This window comes from Schistocerca americana, chromosome 5 (genome assembly GCF_021461395.2).
Source record: "Schistocerca americana isolate TAMUIC-IGC-003095 chromosome 5, iqSchAmer2.1, whole genome shotgun sequence".
Lineage (NCBI taxonomy): Eukaryota > Metazoa > Arthropoda > Insecta > Orthoptera > Acrididae > Schistocerca > Schistocerca americana.
In genome coordinates, this window is record NC_060123.1 from 501,884,310 (window position 1) to 501,907,240 (window position 22,931).

The window sequence follows — 22,931 nt, forward strand, 5'->3', positions numbered from 1 at the left end:
CATCAAACAAGCAACATGGAATGCTCTACACAACATTTTGAGATATGGAATATTGGCTCTGCATAACCATATTAAGGAGATACGAGGCAAACTGGCATCAGCAATACGATCAGTTTGCGGTATCTGGCATTGATTTCAATTTCCATGTACTGTACATGAGTCTTCTGAGGATCTCTGGTTTCAGGAAGGTAGAGTCATGACTCTATGAGGTGAGAATCTTAGTTCTAATCACCAGTTTCATTTTATTAAGGATGACTAGTTTTGTTATTTCACAAAACTATCAAATGCAAACAATAAGTATGCATTATCTCCAGAAATAAAGATCTGACAACAACCCGAGATGATTATTACTCACATTACCCTGGAATGTGAGGTAGAATACCATTGAACTTCAGTGTGCCTTCCAAACACCATCAGGATGAAGATCATCACCAGTAACTGGATATAAGTCTATGATATGCTTGCAATTAATATACACCATAGAGCCCGAAGACATTGGTCGGAGGAATGTAAAGAACAGGTGCGAACTAAATAGAACCCTCTCTAGTTTTCTGATGAGTTGTGATTCAGTGTCAAATGGAGGTCAACAGGATCCTGCTGAACGGAGTGTGTAACATACATGTTTTTTTGCAAATACTGTGTATCTCATCATTGTAGTGGATTGGTTGTGTGAACACAAACTCTGAATGAGTGGACGGACATCCATGCTATTCCAATTGATCCTTTGGTGACTCAGAATTGTAGGAATGAAATTTGTTGATCTTTTATTATAAGATATGCTGGTGACTCTCCCTGAGCCATTCAGTTGGAAGAAAATTGGCTTCTTGTTCTTTCATCTCAATAGACAGGAATTTCGGAGAACATGAATCAGAAGACGTCACAATATTGTATGGTGTATGAAAGTATATACTCCTCTGTAAGCTTCAGTGTGAATTAAATGTTTATCTTTACACATCAGTATTGAAAATAATATAATCTCATCTCATTCTCATGTTGTTTTTACCTCTGATGCAAAAAAAGTATTGTAAATAACCAAAAGATTAACACACACTGTTGTAGCAGCAGAATTTATACACTAACTGTCTGTGCTGCATTACATGGGTGACATATGCATGAGCTTTCATAGACAAAAAATGATGAAGTAATGTTACAGTTCCTTGGTATGGTACTGGTAGTTGAGACAGTGCTCTGATTGGAACTGATGTTACTAAGTGAACCGAAGAAAGCTATCAACTGTGGCTTTGTTGTAGGAGTTACAGTGTTAGTGGTATTCAGCTGATAGTCAGCTAAAGCAAGTAATGTATAATAAGTTGGACTTCTATAAATTAATGCTAATCATGAACTATCACAGACTTGTAGTGATTAACTTTTCTCCAAAGGAGGAGTAATTTGGTTTGTGTACTTTCAGTAAAACTGTTATACATTGTTTACCTGGGCAGTGTTCTCACTGTAGCCTATCTCGTGCAAGACTTAGCATTGTTACCCCTAGGATGGAATATGTGTACCCAACTGTCTGCGTGTAGTCTTTATTCATGTGAAAGTGAATAAAAGTTTTTGAAATGTTTATGAATTGTGTAACATTTACCAAGTAGGCTGTAGGAAACCCCTAAAAAACCACAGGTGGCTGGCACACTCCTCATCACTCATTTGCCAGGCACATTCGATCCAGGGCTGGTACACCTCCCCTTCCAGGAAGTGGCGCTTTAACACAAATTGTTGAAAGCCTCAAATTCATCAATAAAAATTGTGCACTAATAACTTCCATGGCATTGGTCCTTGCTTTGGCATTTCTCATTTTTGAGACAGTTCTTATTGACAGTTCCTTTTAGTGACATATCAATGAATGAAGCTATGAAGCATAAATTGTGGTTTCTCTTCTGCAATTTACAGCACTGTCAGGCTTTAGACACATATGGTCATTCTGAGTTAAAAATCGATATGAGCAATAAAAGTTATTCCTTGCCTGATGTTTGACATTTACCATTGCGATCCCGTCAGCCTGAATGCAGAATTACTGATTGTTTTAATTTCATGTTTGACGTCGGATAACACATGACAAAAGAAATATTTTTTTCGTGTGACATAATCAAAAATTAAGTTTTCGGATTTTCTTCCGTTACTTGTACTGTGAAGCCTCGTTTCTTGCCAAATTTTGTGATTCTAGGCCAACGGCAAGTACACTGTCAGGTTTTAGACACATATGGTCATTCTGAGTTAAAAATCAACTGTCTATAACATAACTGATAATGACTAGAAGGTACAACTTTCTCAGGACCCACTGTCTTCTATCTTACTAGTGCGTTTAGGTGAAATATTTATATTGTTTCCATGAACGTATTGCTGAGACACAGAGAGAGGGCAAAAATATGGAAACAGCAAAAACACAACACATTGCTGTGCCTAACATGGCGTAGGAAAACTATTGGCTCTCAAAACGTCCTTGAGTCCTATATGCTTTTCATCGGAACCTTTTACTATTCTTCCTGCTAAATAGTGGCAGGTTCAGGTAACAGTTGTGGAGATGAAAAGTGACACGTGCCCTTCTCTCCAAAATAGACCACAAAGGCTCAATAATATTGAGATTTGTTTGGTCAGTATACGCACTTCCGGCCGGAATGCGAAGCAATTAGTAAGCGACTTGCCGCCGTCCGCAGCACGCTGTATTAGCTAGCCTGGCCACGGGCACGAATACGTCTCTTTTCTTAGCTCACCATGGAGCCTTTCGATACGACCATAATTAGGATGTCAGACACAGTGATGATGGGTGCGCGTAGCGTGCGTGTTTTGTAATGAGCCCTTGTTAATAAAACTGTTTAAACTTACTTCTCGTGTTCGCGTATTGACGTACTTCAAGGACCCATCGCTTACAAATCCTGACAAATATTTCGTCTAATTATCATCCAGGGCAAGAACACAAACAACCCCCTTATAAGATCCTGTAATTGTGGTGGCCATGTGACAAATGCTCACGCTCACAAAATGCCCTGGATGATGCGAGATGTGTAAACAGGGGTGCTGTCATCTTGGAATACAGCATCACATTGAGGAACAAATATTGGACCTGATCAGCCAAAATGGTAACATAATTCTGGAGAGGAATGCGACCTTGCAGAATAACCAAGAGGGCCCTGGAATATCACGATGTGGCTGTCCAAATCATCTCTGAAGCTCCGCCATGTTTCACTCTTGGGACATAAACTAAGCGGAACAGTGTGATTCATTCGGACAAATGACTTCCTTCCATTGCTTCACAGTCCAGATTTTATGGCTTCGACACGACGTTTTCCTGTTCAGAACATTTGTACCACAGGTGAGTGGTTTTGATATTCCAGCTCGCGCTGTAGTTTCCAGCTTGCGGAGCTCTCTTCGTGTTGTTTTGGAGCTGACAGGGTTCGCGAAAGCGACATTCAGTCCTGTAGTGAATTTAGCAGTTGTCGACCTCATATTTTTTTTCACAATCCTCTTCAGTAACTGTCAGGATCACTCAACACGCACTTTCGTCCGCGTTGTGACTTGCGGATAATGTTTTCCCTGTGTGCGGTATAAATCTTTGATACGCTGCCTCTTGAGAACTCCAAATACTTCGGCTACCTTGGTTGCGAAAGTACCCACCATATGAACACCAACAAGTTCGAGTCACTGAACTGATAGTACACAGAACACTGTTCTGACTACGTTTGGCGCTTGCAAGGCATTGAGGATATTGTACAGGTGCCGATTGTGGTCAATTACAAAAGCGCAACCTGCATTAATGTTCAAGCATACTTTTCTGGCCGTGTTCCCATATTTTTGTCCAGTCCTTGTATGTTACCAATGTCAATATTTTCGAACCACAAGTTTCATCTTCCTCCTTGTTATTTATTTTTAGGGGACCGTGCCTCAATCGGTAAAAACGGAACCGTTAGAGGATCGCTTTGTTGTTCGTTTGTCATTCTGTGTGTCAGACAGTTGAAAATCCTTTTCCCGAGGAACAAATAAACGTACCATGTTGAAATTCATGTCACATACGAGGGTCTGCAGGTTCTTGGCAGTGTAATAAATGAAAGCACATAAGTCAATGCAGCTAATAGCCACAGCCATTTATATCACATATTTTGACACTCACAAAGTCACTCAGCAAAACCTGTAGTGTACTTGCCGTTGGCCTAAAATCATAAAATTTGTTAAGAAACGCGGCTTCACAGTAAAAGTAAAGGAAGAAAATCCGAAAACTTACTTTTTGATTATGTCATACGAAAAAAATATCTTTTTTCATTTGTTGTCCGATGTCAAACTTGAAATTAAAACAATCAGTAACTCTGCTGACGGGATCGCAATGGTAATAGTCAAACATCAGGCAAGGAATAGCTTTTATTGCTCATACGATGCGTTTCGGAATTTATCCATCATCAGATGTTTATTTCAGATACAACTTGACACACTATAGCTCCGTGCAGTAATCGCTCCTAAAGATCGATAAATTCCGAAACGCGTCGTATGAGCAATAAAGTCATTCCCTGGCTGATGTTTGACTTTTACCATTGCGACCCTGTCAGCCTGAATGCAGATCTGCCGATAATTATAATTATGATCGCCTGCGTCCTGCATGATTTTGCGTCGCATTTGTATTACTGAAATTAAAACATTCTCGAAAAAACTTGAACTCCCTGAGACTGATGTCAGTATCAATGTCGACAACAGACAAAAACGATCGAGATTCTCAATTCCGAGAATGGATGAACCATCTATACACATAATTAAGTTGTTACGGAACCCTCAGTCAGCACCCCCTACAGGGGGTGCTGCCTCAGTGCGTGATTCCTACTCGCAACTGGCCAATTTTTTTTTTTTTTTTCGTTAGTCAGCTTTCACTCACTCGGAGCAGCACACACCTGACGAAAGATTTAGGAACAGGACCCACCCGAGGGGCTGGCGATATAATCCCTACCATCGGAGGAGACACAGAGGGTGCACATAAAGTTACTGAGAAATAGAAATAAGAACGAAATACGGTTTAGAATTAGCCGGGAGAGTTTCGTGATTTCTCCTACCCCTCGCATCCCTATCTTCTGTCTGCAAAAAGCAATCTTTCCTTAGGCTCTTGATTATAATGCAGGATGTTGTCAAAGTGTCATTTCGTCCATGCAGCATAATAAAGAAACGACCATTGCCCAGCAGACGTCCATCAACAACACGGTATATGTGGACAGTTGGCAAAAGTGCATTTGATTTATTTACGTCCTGAATCTTTGTGGTACATATACCATACCTTAGATGTTGGACAAAATGATATTACATTAATATACTGTTACATTGGTGTATACATTACATTTATAAATTGTTACATTTTTATATTGCTATATTGTTACATTACATTTTTATATTGTTACAACCAACTTATTTTTCAAGATACTGTGTTACTGAGTAAAAACAGTTTTCTAAGAGATATGATGTTACAGATTTTTTAAAGCTATGGATTTTGTTTATGGCCTTTAGGTTACTTGGCAGCTTATTAAACAAAAGTGAACCTGAGTGATATTCACCTTTCTTGCACAGTGTTGTATAACAATGATGTCTGTGTATGTCACTATTTGCCCTTGTATGGTGTTCATGTACAGATTTATTCACACAGCTGCCTGGCGAATACAAAGCTCGCTCACATTCCATAACGGGGTTCTTGCTCCTAATTCGCTACGGTATTATAGAATATTAAAGACTGGCTAGCGGATGCTGAAACACATACGCTACTTGATCGAAGGCTTCCGATATTTGCCGATCGTAGACTGAAGCGCAACTTCTTTCAATTAGATGCTTCAAATTATTTCATAGAATAATAAGTTAAATGGAAGACAGCTCTCACAAATGTCATCCGACTTTATTTCTTCACAAAATGCCTGAAGTGAGAGCCCTGTATCAAAATCTGAAAGACGTGGAGCCTATTTTGGTGCCAAATATACCAGAATTAGTTAACGAAATACCTGCTTTCAAATTCCAAGAGAAAGAGCTGATGAAGAACATTGTCAGGGCTTCTCATTTGCATATTTTGAAGGCTGTTTCAAAGTATGGGTTAACGAATGCTTATCCAAACATCAAAATAAGTACAAGGGCATTAATTTATGAGATTGCCATTGACAGCAGCATCTCTCGAACGCAGCAAATAAAAGATGAGACGATGAAACTGTTGTTAAAATGGAGTCAAATTTAGCTATCCTGTCGACAGAACACGAAGCAGCACCGTTTGCTTCGTTCAAAGCAAAGAAATGTAAAGAGAGGTTATAATGAAATAACAGTTCTTCGAAAACGATATTCTCTCAGCTCTTAATTATAGCCCTTTTTCTTTTCTTCTAATTAGTAATTTATGCACTATTAGTAATTTGTGAGCAAATAAAAACTGTTTTTTATTATACATCATCTACAGTAGCCACCATAAACAGATTGAGATGTTATTTTACTTTTAATTTGTGTAGAAAGTTTATATAATTTGCAATTTATTGACTACGATGAAACATTTAGTTTCTTGTGTGCAATATTTTTCAACGTCTTCATTTAAGTAATTTGCTAAATATGCAAAGAAAAAATCCAGAAAGCTGATTTTACATGAAGAGGGTGCACAGCTTTGGCAGTACTATAAAGGGCGTAGGATCACTTCGGGAAAGCTCTCACCTTTGTGTTCATGCATTTGTTCGTTAAGGTACTTCCTTTGTCTTGCATAGCACATTTAACAAGAGTTCTTCTCTTTTTAATTTCCTGAAGCATTTGTTATCTTTGGACATGATGCACACTAAATAGCAACACGAATATACCTGACCAGTTTTTAATGTTGCAAGGTTTCCGTTTGCATGTGGGGCTATCCGAAACCATTGGTTTATGAAGTACCAATGAACGTGCTTATGGAACTAGTTGTCAGAACAGAGGTTTTATGGTTCTTGAGGGAAAGTGTCATCAAATGGTGCAGCAAAAAATGTATCATCATCTCAAAGAAGTGAAAGATGTCGCAAATTTACACCTGAAATGAAAAATGATCTAAGCTCTTTTGTTGGACACGTAACAATTTTATTATGGATGACTAGTTTTGTTATTTCACAAAACTATCAAATGCAAACAATAAGTATGCATTATCTCCAGAAATAAAGATCTGACAACAACCCGAGATGATTATTACTCACATTACCCTGTAATGTGAGGTAGAATACCATTGAACTTCAGTGTGCCTTCCAAACACCATCAGGATGAAGATCATCAACAGTAACTGGATATAAGTCTATGATATGCTTGCAATTAATATACACCATAGAGCCCGAAGACATTGGTCGGAGGAATGTAAAGAACAGGGCGAACTAAATAGAACCCTCTCTAGTTTTCTGATGAGTTGTGATTCAGTGTCAAATGGAGGTCAACAGGATCCTGCTGAACGGAGTGTGTAACATACATGTTTTTTGCGAATACTGTGCATCTCATCATTGTAGTGGATTGCTTGTGTGAACACAAACTCTGAATGAGTGAACGGACATCCATTTATTTAGATTTGAGGGAGGAAGAGGCACTAAAATTGCTATTAATAATATATAAATGACATGGTCGGATTAAATTTTTCTATCTGGATTTCTGTAACTTTCTGTTGAGGTCTACAGTTACAAATACCTTAGCCACGCAGAGCGTCTGTATTTATTCAAACCCGCAGGGTTCTCTCAAGTATGAAGGACGACAACCGCTGACCTTTCAATCCAGTCCAAAGCCTTCAGCTTCTGAACTACTTTTAACCGCAGAATGTGTCATACGGCGTAACATTCTACTGTCCAGTCGGTATCAACACAACTTGGGTGTACCATAGTGTGGGAGTTACATTTATACAGGGTATACAAAACCTTTGGGTCAAAATTACGCAGACTGTAGAGGGTTCTAAAACGAGATACCAACCCAGTGGTTAAAAATTATTATTTCAAATGGTACGAAGTCTTGGATGAGAAATACGCGCGATGCACGTGTGGATAAACTGCTTCGGTAGGTAAACTGCTTCGGTAAACTGATCGCTGGATAATCTTTAACACCTTGAAAAATAGTACACAATCGTCTGTGATATGTCGACGGTGGAGTTAACGTCTTTTTACAGTTCGAGTATGGTTGTAGAGTATTACTCGTTACTGGAAAGTACGGAAATGCATTTCATGTACACTACAGTACGATGTAGTGCCTACAATGAATACAAATTAGCGAGGAACTGGGTTGTTCAGTACACGGAAAACTGTCCAAGTTTCTCGACAAAAGGTTGTTCGGGGAGTACATTTTGAGAACATTATATTGGGTTTTGTGATGGAAAATTCATCAATAAGCACCAGTCAACTTTCCCGTGAAATTTACAGTTCTAAGAGTGCAGTACGGAGTGTACTCATGGAGCGCAATATCTATCATGAACAACGTTGCAAGCAATGAGGCCAAATGATTGAACCTAGGGTTCAATTTTGTCAGTGGGTTATTCAGCTCAGTACTGCTGTCCGAACCTTCTATGTTTATGTTGTTCAGGAATGAGTCTGCTTTTAACCGTGATGCTATTTCAACTGCACCATCTGTTATGTCTGGACCGATGGAAATCCCTGCGCCACACTCGTCTCAGATGGGCAACAACGGTTCTCCATCAACTTGTAGACAAGATTTGTACACGGTCAAATCAAATGGCTCTGAACACTATGGAACTTAACTTCTGAGGTCATCAGTCCCCTAGAACTTAGAACTACTTAAACCTAACTAACCTAAGGACATCACACACATCCATGCCCGAGACAGGATTCGAACCTGCGACCGTAGCGGTCGCGCGGTTCCAGACTGTAGCGCCTAGAACCGCTAGGCCACCCCGGCCGGTTGTACACGATCAAGTCACGAACCTTACCTGCTGTCTATCTGTTTCAACGTTATATGTTATCTGGTGTTCTTTGAGATGTGTTGCCACAGATGTTTGGGATTGTACCTCTTAATGACCACGAGACGATGTGGTTTGAACATACTGGTGTACCGTCCCTCTTAGAGACTAGTGTCCATAAGCACATGAACATACACACCATGATCATTAATTTGGAAAGAGAGTCCTGCCTCACGGCCAGTGGGAGTGACCAGATACAACTCCTATGGATTTATTACTAAGACGTTGCTTGAAGCAGTTTGTTGTCTGAAACCCCTATAGAATTTGAAGAGGAAGTGGCTAGCAGGTATGTCTGGATTGATGGAAATCCCTGCGCCACACTCGTCTCAGATGGACAGCAAGTTGTATAACAGGCAACAGAAGTGTTCGAGAAAGTGCTGAAAAAAATTATGTGCCGCTGAAGTGCGGGCTTTGAGACAAACGGCCGTAACTTTGACCACTTATTACGAGAATAAATGAACTGTCTAACATCTTTGTGTTTCTGGCCCTAGTGTATGAGACACACTGCACATACGGCATATGACTGCTTTTAAATTACACAGCTGGTACGGCCCACGTTCATACAAATAGGTCTTCAGAGAAATAATGCATTTTCCAAGGCGAAATTGTCGGTCAGTGTAGGAAATTAATTCTTTTCGAAAGAAAATGTTACACTTCACACTTCATCACCGTCAGAATCAGTAGCTAATGGATTACAGGATGAAGTCAACAATACACCGCGCGAAAGGAATCAAGTGGATATCCGAAGAGATGAAACCAGGCCAATAACTATAATCTATGAAGTCTGGATTTGAATTCGAGAGGAGCAGTGTTTAGATTCCCATCTAACAGCCCACATGTAGGTTTTTCGTAGCTTGTCCGAGTCGCTTAATGCCAATGCCGGAATAGTTTCATCGAAAAGTTAACCTCTCATATTTTCTTCTATAATCCTAGTGAGGTTGTTCCTGAATGCACCTTTCGCTCATAGTAGAGACTGTAACGTACTGTTAGTATTATAAGTTTTCGACATCCATCACAGTAAGTGCAAAACTTTAAAAGCATAAATACAGCTCTCTAGATGTCCCCTGAATGAACACCTGTCAACTTTTGCGTTACGGATAACATAAGGGACGTTCAATGAGTAATGTAACAAATTTTTGCCTGAAACCAGGGTGATTTTATGCAGGAATCCAATAAAGCAGCACATTCTTTTGGCTATAAAACCCTATTATTCAAGATAATCTACGTTCAATGTGACGCCCTTACGCCACCTTACTGGGAGGACCCGTATGCCAGCATGGTAGCACTCTGCTGGTCGACGACGGAGCCAGCGTCTTGCTGCATCAATAACCTCCCTATAATCCACGTACTGCTTCCCGCAGAGTGCATCCTTCATTGGGCCAAACAGATGGAAGCCGGGAGGTGCGAAATTCAACCTGCAGGGTGGGTCAGTAAGAACAGTCCAATGAAATTTTGTGAGCTCCTCTCGGATGCGTAAGGCCTTGCGTTGTCATGGAGAAAGAGAAGTTCGTTTGCATTTTTGTGGCAACGAACACACTGAAATCGTTTCTTCCACTTCCTGAGTATAGTACAACACACTTCAGAGTTGATCATTGCGCCAACAGGGAGGTTATCAAACAGAATAGCCCCTCCAGGGTCCCTGAAGACTGTCACCTTGACTTTACTGGCAGAGGGTGCAGCTCTGAACTCTTCTTCGGAGGAGAGGTTGTGTGGCGCCATTCTATGGATTGCTGTTTTTGTTTCCAGTTTGAAGTGAGGAACTCATATTTCAACACCTGCGACGGCAAAAAACTGTCACGATCAGCCTCGTAATTCGCAAGTAATTCCACACAGATAGTCCTTTGTTGCTCTTTATGGTCTTCTGTTAGAAGGTAAGGAACCCAGGGGGACACATCTCTCAATACTCAACTTGTGGACGAGTGTGTGAGCACTACTAACAGAGACGTCCAGTTGAGTAGCGAGGTGTTTGATTGTGATCGCGCTTGAGAGCGCCCGTGCTTTTCAACATTGGAGGAGTCACAGCTGTGTGCAGGCGGCACGGGAGATCCGATAGGTCTACGCGACCTTGTTGCGATGATGACAGACGCCTCCCCCAACGATTCTTCGTGCCGCCAAAAGAAACTCAGTGACAGCTCTCTGCTTGAAACGCACATCCATTACAATGCCATTTTGAAGGCTACGTATAGCGCTGCCACCTGTCGGAACTTCGTGAAACTATACGGGCCGAAGCGGGATGTCCCACAACAAACTCCGCAGTTTTCAACCGAAATCTGCCGAGAGAGGAAAATGTGTTGCAGTATGTATTGAACGCCCCTCATATTACATTTGGGATATGAAAATGTAAACAAGCTAACTCACTTTTAAAAGTGTTTGTGGCACAGAAACAAATAACAAGGGTAGTGTATGGTGTCCGCTCTAAAACCTCTAGCAAACATCTACACATCTACATCTTCATGGATACTCTGTAAATCACATTTAAGTGCCTGGCACAGTGTCCATCAAACCACCTTCACAATTCTTTATTATTCCAATCTCATATAGCGCGCGGAAAGAACGAATACCTACGTCTTTCCGTACGAGATCTGATTTTCCTTATTTTATAGTGGTGATCGTTCCTCCCTATGTAGGTCGATGTCAGAAAAAAAATTTTCACGTTCGGAGGAGAAAGTTGGTGATTGGAATTTCGTGAGAAGATGCGGTCGCAGCAACAAACGCCTTTCTTTTAATGATGTCCAGCCCAAATCCTGTATCATTTCTGTGACACTCTCTCCCATATTTCCCGATAATACAAAACGTGCTGCCCTTCTTTGAACTTTTTCGATGTACTCAGTCAGTCCTATCTGGTAAGGATCCCATACAGCGCAGCAGTATTGTAAAAGAGGACGCGTAAGCGTAGTGTACGCAGTCTCCTTAGTAGATCTGTTACATTTTCTATGTGTCCTGCCAATAAAACGCAGTCTTTGGTTAGCCTTCCCCACAACTTTTTCTGTGTTTTTTTCCAATTTAAGTTGTTCGTGATTGTAATACCTAGGTATTTTGTTGAATTTACGGCTTTTAGATTAGACTGATTTATCGTGTAACCGAAGTTCAACGAATTCCTTTTAGCACTCATGTGGATGACCTCACACTTGAAACTTCCTGGCAGATTAAAACTGTGTGCCCGACCGAGACTCGAACTCGGGACCTTTGCCTTTCGCAGGCAAGTGCTCTACCATCTGAGCTACCGAAGCACGACTCACGCCCGGTACTCACAGCTTTACTTCTGCCAGTATCTCGTCTCCTACCTTCCAAACTTTACAGAAGCTCTCCTGCGAACCACTCGGTCGGGCACACAGTTATAATCTGCCAGGAAGTTTCATATCAGCGCACACTCCGCTGCAGAGGGAAATCTCATTCTGGACCTCACACTTGCCGGCCGCGGTGGCCGTGCAGTTCTAGGTGCTTCAGTTCGGAACCGCGGGACTGCTACGGTCGCAGGTTTGAATCCTGCCTCGGGCATGGATGTGTGTGATGTCCTTAGGTTAGTTAGGTTTAAGTAGTTCTAAGTTCTAGGGGACTGATGACCTATGATGTTGAGTCCCATAGTGCTCAGAGCCATTTGAACCTCACACTTTTCGTTATTTAGGGTCAACTGCCAATTTTCGCACCATTCAGATATCTTTTGTAAATAGTTTAGCAATTTGTTTTGATCTTCTGATGACTTTATTAGTCGATAAACGACAGAGTCGTCTGCAAAATGCGTAAGACGGCTGCTCAGATTGTCTCCCAAATCGTTTCTATAGATAAGGAACAGAAAAGGGCCTATAACACTACCTTGGGGAACACCAGAAATCACTTCTGTTTTACTCGATGACTCTTTCAACAGTTGGACATACTGATAACTGCCTCGCAGCACGTTTCTTGCAGTTTGAAAACAGTATAACATTCATAAAAATAAAGCTAGAAGGAGAAATGATTTACACTATACCACACACACACACCCACCCACACACACACACTGCGTGTGTGTGTGTGTGTGTGTGTGTGTGTGTGTGTGTGTGTGTGTGTGTAAAAGGGAGACAATGAATACTGTTACAGTTAAGTAGAAATCACTGTATGCATGTAAACACAACGTAAGAAGGACCTAAATGTTGCTAAAAAGGGGACTGATGACCTCAGATGTTAAGTCCCATAGTGCTTAGAGCCATTTGAACCATTTTGTTGCTAAAATTTCCGGTGACAAGATTTACTATGACCAGTAAAACTGACTCGTTCCATGTCATAGCGAGTGATCGCAGTTATCCACGGAATATGCAAATCTGTATTACTAAACGGCTAACCTGGTTTATGGTTCACATTTTCAGTTGCACTTTGCCTACGTAACGGCTTCCAGGGGCAACAAAAATTTTTACATATTTACAATATTTCTTATAATTCTTACCCGATTTAAAAATTTAAATTGTTGTCATAATCTACTCATTAAGAGCTACAGTCTTATTTTATAGGTTCAACACAGTGAGACAAGTATCAGTTGGAAACTGTACATACATCGTAAGGCAGCATACCTCACTGCGCGCAAATTTCCCGGCTTTTAGCTTTCCAGTATTTGAGAATGAGAGCTTTTAGTGATTTCCAACAAACGTTACACATGATTTAAAACCCTCAAAGAAACTTTTCTCAGAGACCCCCCCCCCCCGCACACAAAATGATGAACTAGCCCTTACGAATATTTCTCGGTTCATACAATAAATCTCCAGAATCAGGCATGACGTTTTAATTTATTACTGTTTTACTACTTACTGTTTTCGCAACAAATTTTGCAGACAGTATGTACATATACCACTGAATGTACCTGCCAAATTATTTCATTGTGTCATTTTTTGTTCAGAACGTCACAAACATTGTGATGCCTTTAAAACTAGTGTATGGTTACAACGGTCGAGACTATAGTGATCCAGTGTTTGACAATGGTAGTATTTAGCGCCTTCCAACAAATTGGAATTAAGAGTCGAAATTGCAAGATGTTGCATATAACGTCGCATTTCGGGTCAATGTTAATAATTTATTCCAACGCGCATCTAAATACTATCAGTGTAACACAAAGTGATAGTTTGGTATTTGTAAGCCAACGATATTTAGAGATTATCAAGATGCTTATAGCAACAATCTTAAAATAATATTAATCATATGAAACAAGCGATATAATTTTATTTTATCAAACGAACGGGTAATCACAAAACATACGAACAGAAATGCAGTAGATGTAGAATCCTTTTAATCACTGTGCGCCATGTTTTAGTTCCTAGTTGGTACAATAAAGACGCGAAAGTGATCCCCGGGATCGTTAGTTTAGTTTGATTGTTCAACAATGAAACATCACAATTCCAACAGCAGTACTTTCTCCAAAATTTCATAAAATTTGCAACAGATACAGTGAATGACTGGCAGGAATGTTATGCCACTGTGGCAGCATTTACATTAAAAGTTATTGCCACAGATGATTATGGATAAAATACTCGTGCTCATTTCTTGGAAGAGTAGCTTTGGGTGGAATCACGTGTTCGCCGATTATAATAACGTTGATTAATTATTACAACTATCAGAGTTTGCGGTAGGAAAAGATCAGACCTGTAGAAAACAACGACTGACAAACGTCAAAAAAATAACTATACTTGGCTGCTCTATTTTATACTGTATTATTGTTTTGCTTCATTTAACCAGCTGGAATTGTGCGTAGACACAAATCAAACAATTACTGTACAAGGACTGACAACATATTTAGCAAACTTGCATCATCAGAGAAGTGTAACTGTGGAATGTGGTTAGTCATACACGAAGTGTGGTTGGAATTGCTCTAGGCTCCACTTCACTAACCTGTCAGCAATTTTCCACACAAATAGGAGTATCTTATCTCGGCAGTGACTGTCTTTTAGTATTCAGTCATACTTGTAGCAAGTTTGAAATTATTCCACACGTCGTAAGCTATGGTGGATTATATACACAGGCATACACCTTTGTGTACGTGTACTTCCTAATGTTTATACCGTCGTATGGGAGCCAGTGTTTTACTGATTTGACAAATTTATTTTTATTTAAACTCTTTTGGCCCGATACACTACTTATCGCCTCAAACGTTAGTTAACCAAGGACAGAAAGTCGTGTGCAGCATCTGTTTATGAATAGTGTAAACTTTGTTCTCTGCGCTATCGTATTTGAAATGTTTGCCTATATGAGTGTAGAAAATCGCCTAAAACCAAGCTCAGGTTGAGCGCTGTACCAGACCAACTGTCTGGATTTGATCCGCGCCCAGCTATACACGCAGTTACCCAATTATGTATGTACAGAGATGTACAGGATGAAACTGAACTCCACCAACAAAATTATGGTTCTTGTTTGGGTATATTTTCTGAACGAGAGGACCCGTCGTCCACAGTTATATATAATATACCGGTAATTATGGTTTACGCGGATTGTTACAATCCTAGTTGGTACAATAAAGACGCGAAAGTGATCCCCGGGATCGTTAGTTTAGTTTGATTGTTCAACAATGAAACATCACAATTCCAACAGCAGTACTTTCTCCAAAATTTCATAAAATTTGCAACAGATACAGTGAATGACTGGCAGGAATGTTATGCCACTGTGGCAGCATTTACATTAAAAGTTATTGCCACAGATGATTATGGATAAAATACTCGTGCTCATTTCTTGGAAGAGTAGCTTTGGGTGGAATCACGTGTTCGCCGATTATAATAACGTTGATTAATTATTACAACTATCAGAGTTTGCGGTAGGAAAAGATCAGACCTGTAGAAAACAACGACTGACAAACGTCAAAAAAATAACTATACTTGGCTGCTCTATTTTATACTGTATTATTGTTTTGCTTCATTTAACCAGCTGGAATTGTGCGTAGACACAAATCAAACAATTACTGTACAAGGACTGACAACATATTTAGCAAACTTGCATCATCAGAGAAGTGTAACTGTGGAATGTGGTTAGTCATACACGAAGTGTGGTTGGAATTGCTCTAGGCTCCACTTCACTAACCTGTCAGCAATTTTCCACACAAATAGGAGTATCTTATCTCGGCAGTGACTGTCTTTTAGTATTCAGTCATACTTGTAGCAAGTTTGAAATTATTCCACACGTCGTAAGCTATGGTGGATTATATACACAGGCATACACCTTTGTGTACGTGTACTTCCTAATGTTTATACCGTCGTATGGGAGCCAGTGTTTTACTGATTTGACAAATTTATTTTTATTTAAACTCTTTTGGCCCGATACACTACTTATCGCCTCAAACGTTAGTTAACCAAGGACAGAAAGTCGTGTGCAGCATCTGTTTATGAATAGTGTAAACTTTGTTCTCTGCGCTATCGTATTTGAAATGTTTGCCTATATGAGTGTAGAAAATCGCCTAAAACCAAGCTCAGGTTGAGCGCTGTACCAGACCAACTGTCTGGATTTGATCCGCGCCCAGCTATACACGCAGTTACCCAATTATGTATGTACAGAGATGTACAGGATGAAACTGAACTCCACCAACAAAATTATGGTTCTTGTTTGGGTATATTTTCTGAACGAGAGGACCCGTCGTCCACAGTTATATATAATATACCGGTAATTATGGTTTACGCGGATTGTTACAATACTTAATATTCTCCGCGAAAATAACTTCACAATAGTGAAAAAATTGCTGATGATCTGCAATCATGAAGACGTGCAACATATCGCACCCCAGCAAGAAAAGTGACAAGTCTAAAAAAAAACAGCAGTTTTTTGTTTATGTCACTGAAAAATGTGTGAAGTGCTGCAGACTGCACGAGAAACTTATGATCTCTTATCTCGCAGTTTGTCCACTTGAGGGCAGCTGTGTCAGTTTTGTTTAGGCTACTACATGATTCACTACGGCAAGAACAGTATCGCTGAATGACTAGTCCACGTTCGAAGTAGCGGTCGATTCCGCATTACACAGCGGTGTCCGGATACTTCTGGTCTGATAGTGTAAAACCTATTGCGCAGGATAAAGGCCAGTTACATCGGTCACATACCGTATTTTGTTCAGGGCTATCTCACGGTATTTTGATGTAAGGAACCCATGACCTCCGGTGGCTTACTATACAGGGTGTCGCCTAACGTTAGCGCTGGATATATTTCGCAAACCACATCAAATACTGACGAATCGATTCCACAGACCGAACGTGAGGAGAGGGGCTAGTGTGATTGGTTAATACAAACCATAAAAAAAATGCACGGAAGTATGTTTTTAACACAAACCTACGTTTTTTTAAATGGAACTCCGTTAGTTTTTTTAGCACATCCGAACATATAAACAAATACGCAAATGTGCGTCAGTGAAAAAGACCAATAATAAGGTGTTAGCATGTGGACGTAATGTGCTGTTCCAGTCTCTTCTGTACCTAAGGTCCATCACCGTTCCCTTTGGATCCCTACGTAATTCGGTGCTCTCCGATACACACGATCGAACAGCGGAGGAGTGGTACTCAAGCGTCAACTTTAGGTTACAATATCTCCGGATGTAATTAACATTTTACAATGCAACAAACGGCACTGATTACGTATTTGTTTATATGCTCAGATGTGCTAACAAAACTAACGGGGTTCCATTTAAAAAAACGTAGGTTTGTGTTAAAAAACATACTTCCGTGCAATTTTTTTATGGTTTGTATTAACCAACTACACTAGCCCCTCTCCTCACGTTCGGTCTGTGGAATCGATTCGTCAGTATTTGATGTGGTTTACGAAATACATCCAGCGGTAATGTTAGGTGACTCACCCTGTATAGTAATTTCCTTTCGTTTGATTTCTTGTCCCACGACGATCTTTTTATCTATATTGCACTAAAAATATCTGCGCAACAGTGAAGTTTCGATAGTACAACAATAATGTGCACTTTACCCATCCATTTCAAGCTTGCATTCAGTGCTACTCGGCTCTATGGCGGGTTTGTTTTCTCCGCAGCAGTACACAGCGGTATGGGTAGGTTGCTGACGAAGAGTTGACCGATAGCACCCGTGCATGGGTTTATTAAATGCAGTGGAATATAGGCGCAACAACGCTATGATGAGCTGTTACTGCAGCGACGGCAAAACGTTTACATCTGTACATACCTCAATCTGGCAAGGAATCGCCTTGAAGCCATCGATGGCTCCTTGTGGCATTCACACTTACTAGGCGAGTAGAACAGCTCTCCGCAGGTATCAACGAAATTTTTGAAACAAAGAACACTCCTCAGAACACACTGTGTTGGTAACATCAACTGAACAACACTCGGACGTCTCCGTTAGTTGGTTTTACATACTGATGTAGAGTAAATGTACTATCAGCTATAAAAAAAAATGGCTCTGAGCACTATGGGACTTAACTGCTGAGGTCATCAGTCCCCTAGAACTTAGAACTACTTAAACCTAACTAACCTAAGGACATCACACACATACGTGCCCGAGGCAGGATTCGAACCTGCGACCGTAGCACTATCAGCTATAAGACATGCCTTTCAAACACGTTATCCAGACATCGCAATCACATTTTAGGGTAAACTGAACTTTCTTCTAACGACTGGGACACCTTAGTATTGTCTCTTATGTTGGCCACACTATAATAGCGCGTAGGTGATCGGGTCCGACAGAGTCGACAACAATGCAGTGTGCAGCGCCTACCTGGAGCGGCCGCCGCGGACGCGACGTGAATGCGCACGCCAGCCATGGCAGTTCGCGACAGACTGCCGACTCCACCGCGGCGGCTGTCCGTGGCATATCGCTGGCGAAATTACCGGCCAGTTCGGGACTCGGCGGGCGACCCTCTCCCCCCTCCCCGCCCCCCCTCCCTTGCCCCTCTCACAACGCATTTCAGTTCGCCGGACCCAGATACCCTCACTATTAAAATTTCATGCCACGTATCAACTGCAGTGTCTCTGAAACTAACGACCTGGCTTGCGGCAAGATCGTGCGCTACTGTAATCGAGACGATAGACATTATGTAGGCGGCCAGACGCGAGTTAACGACCTTAGAACGCAAATTCGCTCAGTGCTGCTCATAAGAAACTTGGGGCTAACTGAAGGTGTCCTCACTCCTGAACGCATCGCAGTGCATCAATGCGCGTGGTCTTGTTTGAGATAGTATACCATTGCCTTTCCTCGATCCAATTACATAGGGACCTACTGCGTAATGTGGACGCCGAATCGTGGTGTAACGTGACATTTTTCGTACAGAGCCATTCACAAAATGTTTCCGCGAAATTTCCAAAAGGAGATTTTTGTTCCTCGGGTTTCCCAAGACAACCTGGACAGTGATTCCAACAAAGACGTTTTCTAGCTACATTTTAAATGGTTCAAATGGCTCTGAGCACTATGAGACTTAACATCTGAGGTCATCAGTCTCCTAGAACATAGAACTACTTAAACCTAACAAACTTAAGGACATCACACACGTCCATACCCGAGGCAGGATTCGAACCTGTGACCGTAGCGGTCGCGCGGTTCCAGACTGAAGCGCCTAGAACCGCTCGGTCACACTGGCCGGCGCTCCATTTTAGATCGGAATTCATAGTGAAGGTACTCTTACTCTCTACTGAGTTAGTTGTAAGGTTCTTGGCACCCGCAGAAATTTATCTGACAGAGAGCATGATTCCAAAATTGCCAATTTTATAGGTCCGTGCCTCAATCAGGAAAAACGGAACCCTTGTAGGATCACTTTGTTTTCCATCTGGTACCTGTCTGTCCATGCGATTGTTAAGAAACCTTTTTCTCAGGAACGGGTAGAGATATCAAGTTCAAACTGCTGTCATATACTACAGGCTACAGTCCCTTGGCAGTGTATAAATTTTAAGCTTCTAAGTCAGTTCAATCAAAATATATGGCCGTTTATGTTACATATTTTGATACTCGAAAACTCTCTTATCAGAACCTGTTGGGTGCTTGCCATTGACTTACAATCGTGAAATTTGGCCAGAAGCAAGGTTTCAGAGTGCAAGTAAAGCAAAAAAAATCTGAAACGTGTTAAATTGTAATGATATTACATAAACACGTCTTCAGCCATTTCAACACACATTGCATTAATGATCCATCAAAAGCATAACAGACGCATAAAACATAAAATGTTAGTTGTAGTCATGTTGTAGTAAGCAAATAAAAAATGTTTTAATAAATAGTTTCTCTGTGCATAAATAAACTGAAGTCCCCTGTTCGCGTCGCGTACGGTAACTACTGTAGGTTCTGTGATAAGGTCTTGAAATTGGGACCAATATTCTGCCAGTATCAGTATCGACAAATCGATTCCTAGGATGGGTGACATGTGAATAGCAATGGTTCACTGCATAGCTATTCCCTCATGAAGCTGCTGTAAATAATTCTCTGTACTTCAACAGGAACAATGTTGTACATGATTACAACACCAGTAGAAAAAAATGACATTCATTACCCCACATTAAGGTTGTCTGTAGCACAGAGGTTCACAATGCTGCAACCAAAAGTTCTGATCACTTACCTATTGATATAAAATGCCTGACGACAGCAAAATAAAATTTGAAACAAAACTGAAAACGTTTCTCTTTGACAACTCATCCTATTCCGCAAAAGATTATCTATTACCGTAATGTGTAAATGGCGATGGGTACGAATTACGGACCTACGTCTGTCTGTCTTTAATTAAAAAAAAAAACTAAGAAAACAAAAATGACCAGCATGGAGGTATATTTACGAAAAAAAAGAAATTGGCGTGAGTAAACAATAACTCGTTCCACATCATTACGATTTATCGGGCAAATTATACATGGAATATCAAGCGAACTAACCAAGTAACTAACTAACTACTGGTGTATCACACAACATGGTATAGGCTTATATACTCAAAATGAAACTGATGATGAATGTAGATGTACATTCCAGTTGTGCTGTGTTTCGTTATTCCTGAAAAACTGGCGGAGTTACTGGCGAGAAATATTCCGGGAAAAGAAACAAACAGGATACCGTTGGAAAGGCAGGCCTGCATCTTACAACGTTTATGCCATCATTACTAAAAAAAATATAACGGACATACATGTTAAAGCAAAATATCCATTTTATGGTGTCTTAAGCGTTTGATCCATTACCTTAATCACATTTATAGTATTCCACAATGCTGGGAGATGTTTAAAAAATTATATCTTTTTTTACCCTGTAAATTGCTATTACTGCCCACACGTTGAATGACGCATCATAAATAAGCCTTCGAAGTGAGGAGATGTGTAAACTACAATGAAAATAATGCACTGGCTATCTAACAAAACAAGGACACTATTCTGCATGGAGGTATACTATTACGCAGTTCTGTTTCTTTGACATTTCAATAATCATTCACTTTGCTGACATGAACAAGATATGATAGCATGCCTTGCTTTTTTGTTCATTTCACAAGTTTATGGCCTACAAAAAGAACACGTAGGGAAGTTTTTCGCAAACGTGAACATTAAAAATGTTGGGCATCCGAGTTGAAAGCTGAAAATGTGACGAACAAGAAGCAGTACCAATAAGCAAACAAGCTGTAGTTTCTGAGTTCCAGCTTCATTTGCTATCGATACAAATATATAAAAGTGGAATAAAATGCATTAGGACAGCATCCTTTTCACGTGAAATCCTTCTCGTCTCGGTCATTCGAAATATATGAACAAAAGCAAGTTACATTAACGAAGTCAAATGTGTCGTGTTATTAGAGCAAACACGCATTCAAGAACAGAAAAACTTTCGAAATTGCGTTCCTGACATCATGTTATTCATGTAGGCATTTTTAGTGTTTGAAACAGTTAATGCATGCACACGACAGAAATAATGAGCAAGAAGCAATCGTAAACCGTAGTCTGCTAATGTTTTGGGCTACTTAAAATGGCGGCAGGCCTCACCCACTCTAGCCTCCAAACAACTTACAGCAAGTCTGAAGTGATACCTCCCTTCTTTTTTACCTCCACGGTTTTAAACAACTCATTATGACTGTGGAATCAACTGCCAATAAAATGCTTGCAATTCGCGTTACTTCTAATATAAGTTTAAAGGTAAAACGTATTTTTATATTTAAGAAATGCACAGTTGGTTCACTAAACATCTATTACATGCTTGTTGAAATCATTTTATACTTTGGCCTTGTGGCCAAATACGTGAGAACAACACATCAGGTGCATCTCATTTTGCAAATACTGGCAGTCGAAGTTACAGCAAAATGATACGGTATGTCATTCATTAGTCCACTGAAATTAAACACTCTTAACCCTGTCTGGTTAACCTCAAAGAGGTGACGGTGGAAACAGCCTAGCAGCTGTCGCACAACGTTCCAAGGTCGCCAAGTATGGTCGCACCGGCCTAGTTCGCGTCAGTTCCAGGCACATTTCGTCGTACCTGCAATTCCATCTTTTTTGTTTATATAACTAGCTTTAAGTAGTAAGCATTGAAATTCTTCATTGACGACAGTACTCTCATATTCCGCTCAGAATGAGCGCTAAAAAAATGTATACCAAGTTTGTAGAGTTAGTACTAAGGACCAAAACAAGACAAAAATGTCCGGTAGACATGGGCTCTGGAATACTTACCTTAAGAGCTATGAGTTGTTCATCTTCGCTACTGCGAAACACATCTCCTCTACCGCAAACTCTTTGCTGCCACGGAAAACCTTCAGAATGCAATAAAAAAATGAGGAAACATTCTTTTGTTATTGTCCATGAATCTGTTAGTGTTGTTACTGTAAACCGTATTCACAGTAGTGGGTAAGTGCAGCGTATATGTTAGTTCTAAAGAAACCAGGTTCTCTTATGGTAAGTTTGTGATATGCTTTTGCACTGCAGTCTTATCTTTGCACTTACCAGCACGATGGGAGTCTATTGTTCTCCACAGAAAATTTGCACTTACCAGTATAATGGGAGTCTATCGTTCCCCACAGAAAATGATAACCATTCGAAATCTTTGGTGTGTGCAAGCTCCGTTACTGACGTACAAACACTACAGGAACGGGTCATCAATGCCTGCCAGAGTAACTGAGACCAACATGGAGCTTCTCAGGGTGTGCA

At 40.5% G+C, this 22,931-nt stretch overlaps 1 protein-coding gene across 2 annotated transcripts in view; it reads right to left on the minus strand.

The window, feature by feature from the left end:
- LOC124615478 (aldehyde dehydrogenase, dimeric NADP-preferring-like) overlaps positions 1-22,931 on the minus strand; it is a 182,716-nt gene that overhangs the window by 48,421 nt on the left and 111,364 nt on the right. Inside the window, exon 1 of one of the 2 annotated variants that reach the window (XM_047143402.1) lies at positions 18,562-18,649. The exons of the other annotated variant lie outside the window; for it this stretch is intronic. Coding sequence (XP_046999358.1) covers positions 18,562-18,607 — 46 coding nt within the window. The 5' untranslated portion in view covers positions 18,608-18,649. Of the gene's footprint in view, positions 1-18,561; positions 18,650-22,931 lie in introns of those variants that run through there. 2 annotated transcript variants of the gene reach the window in all.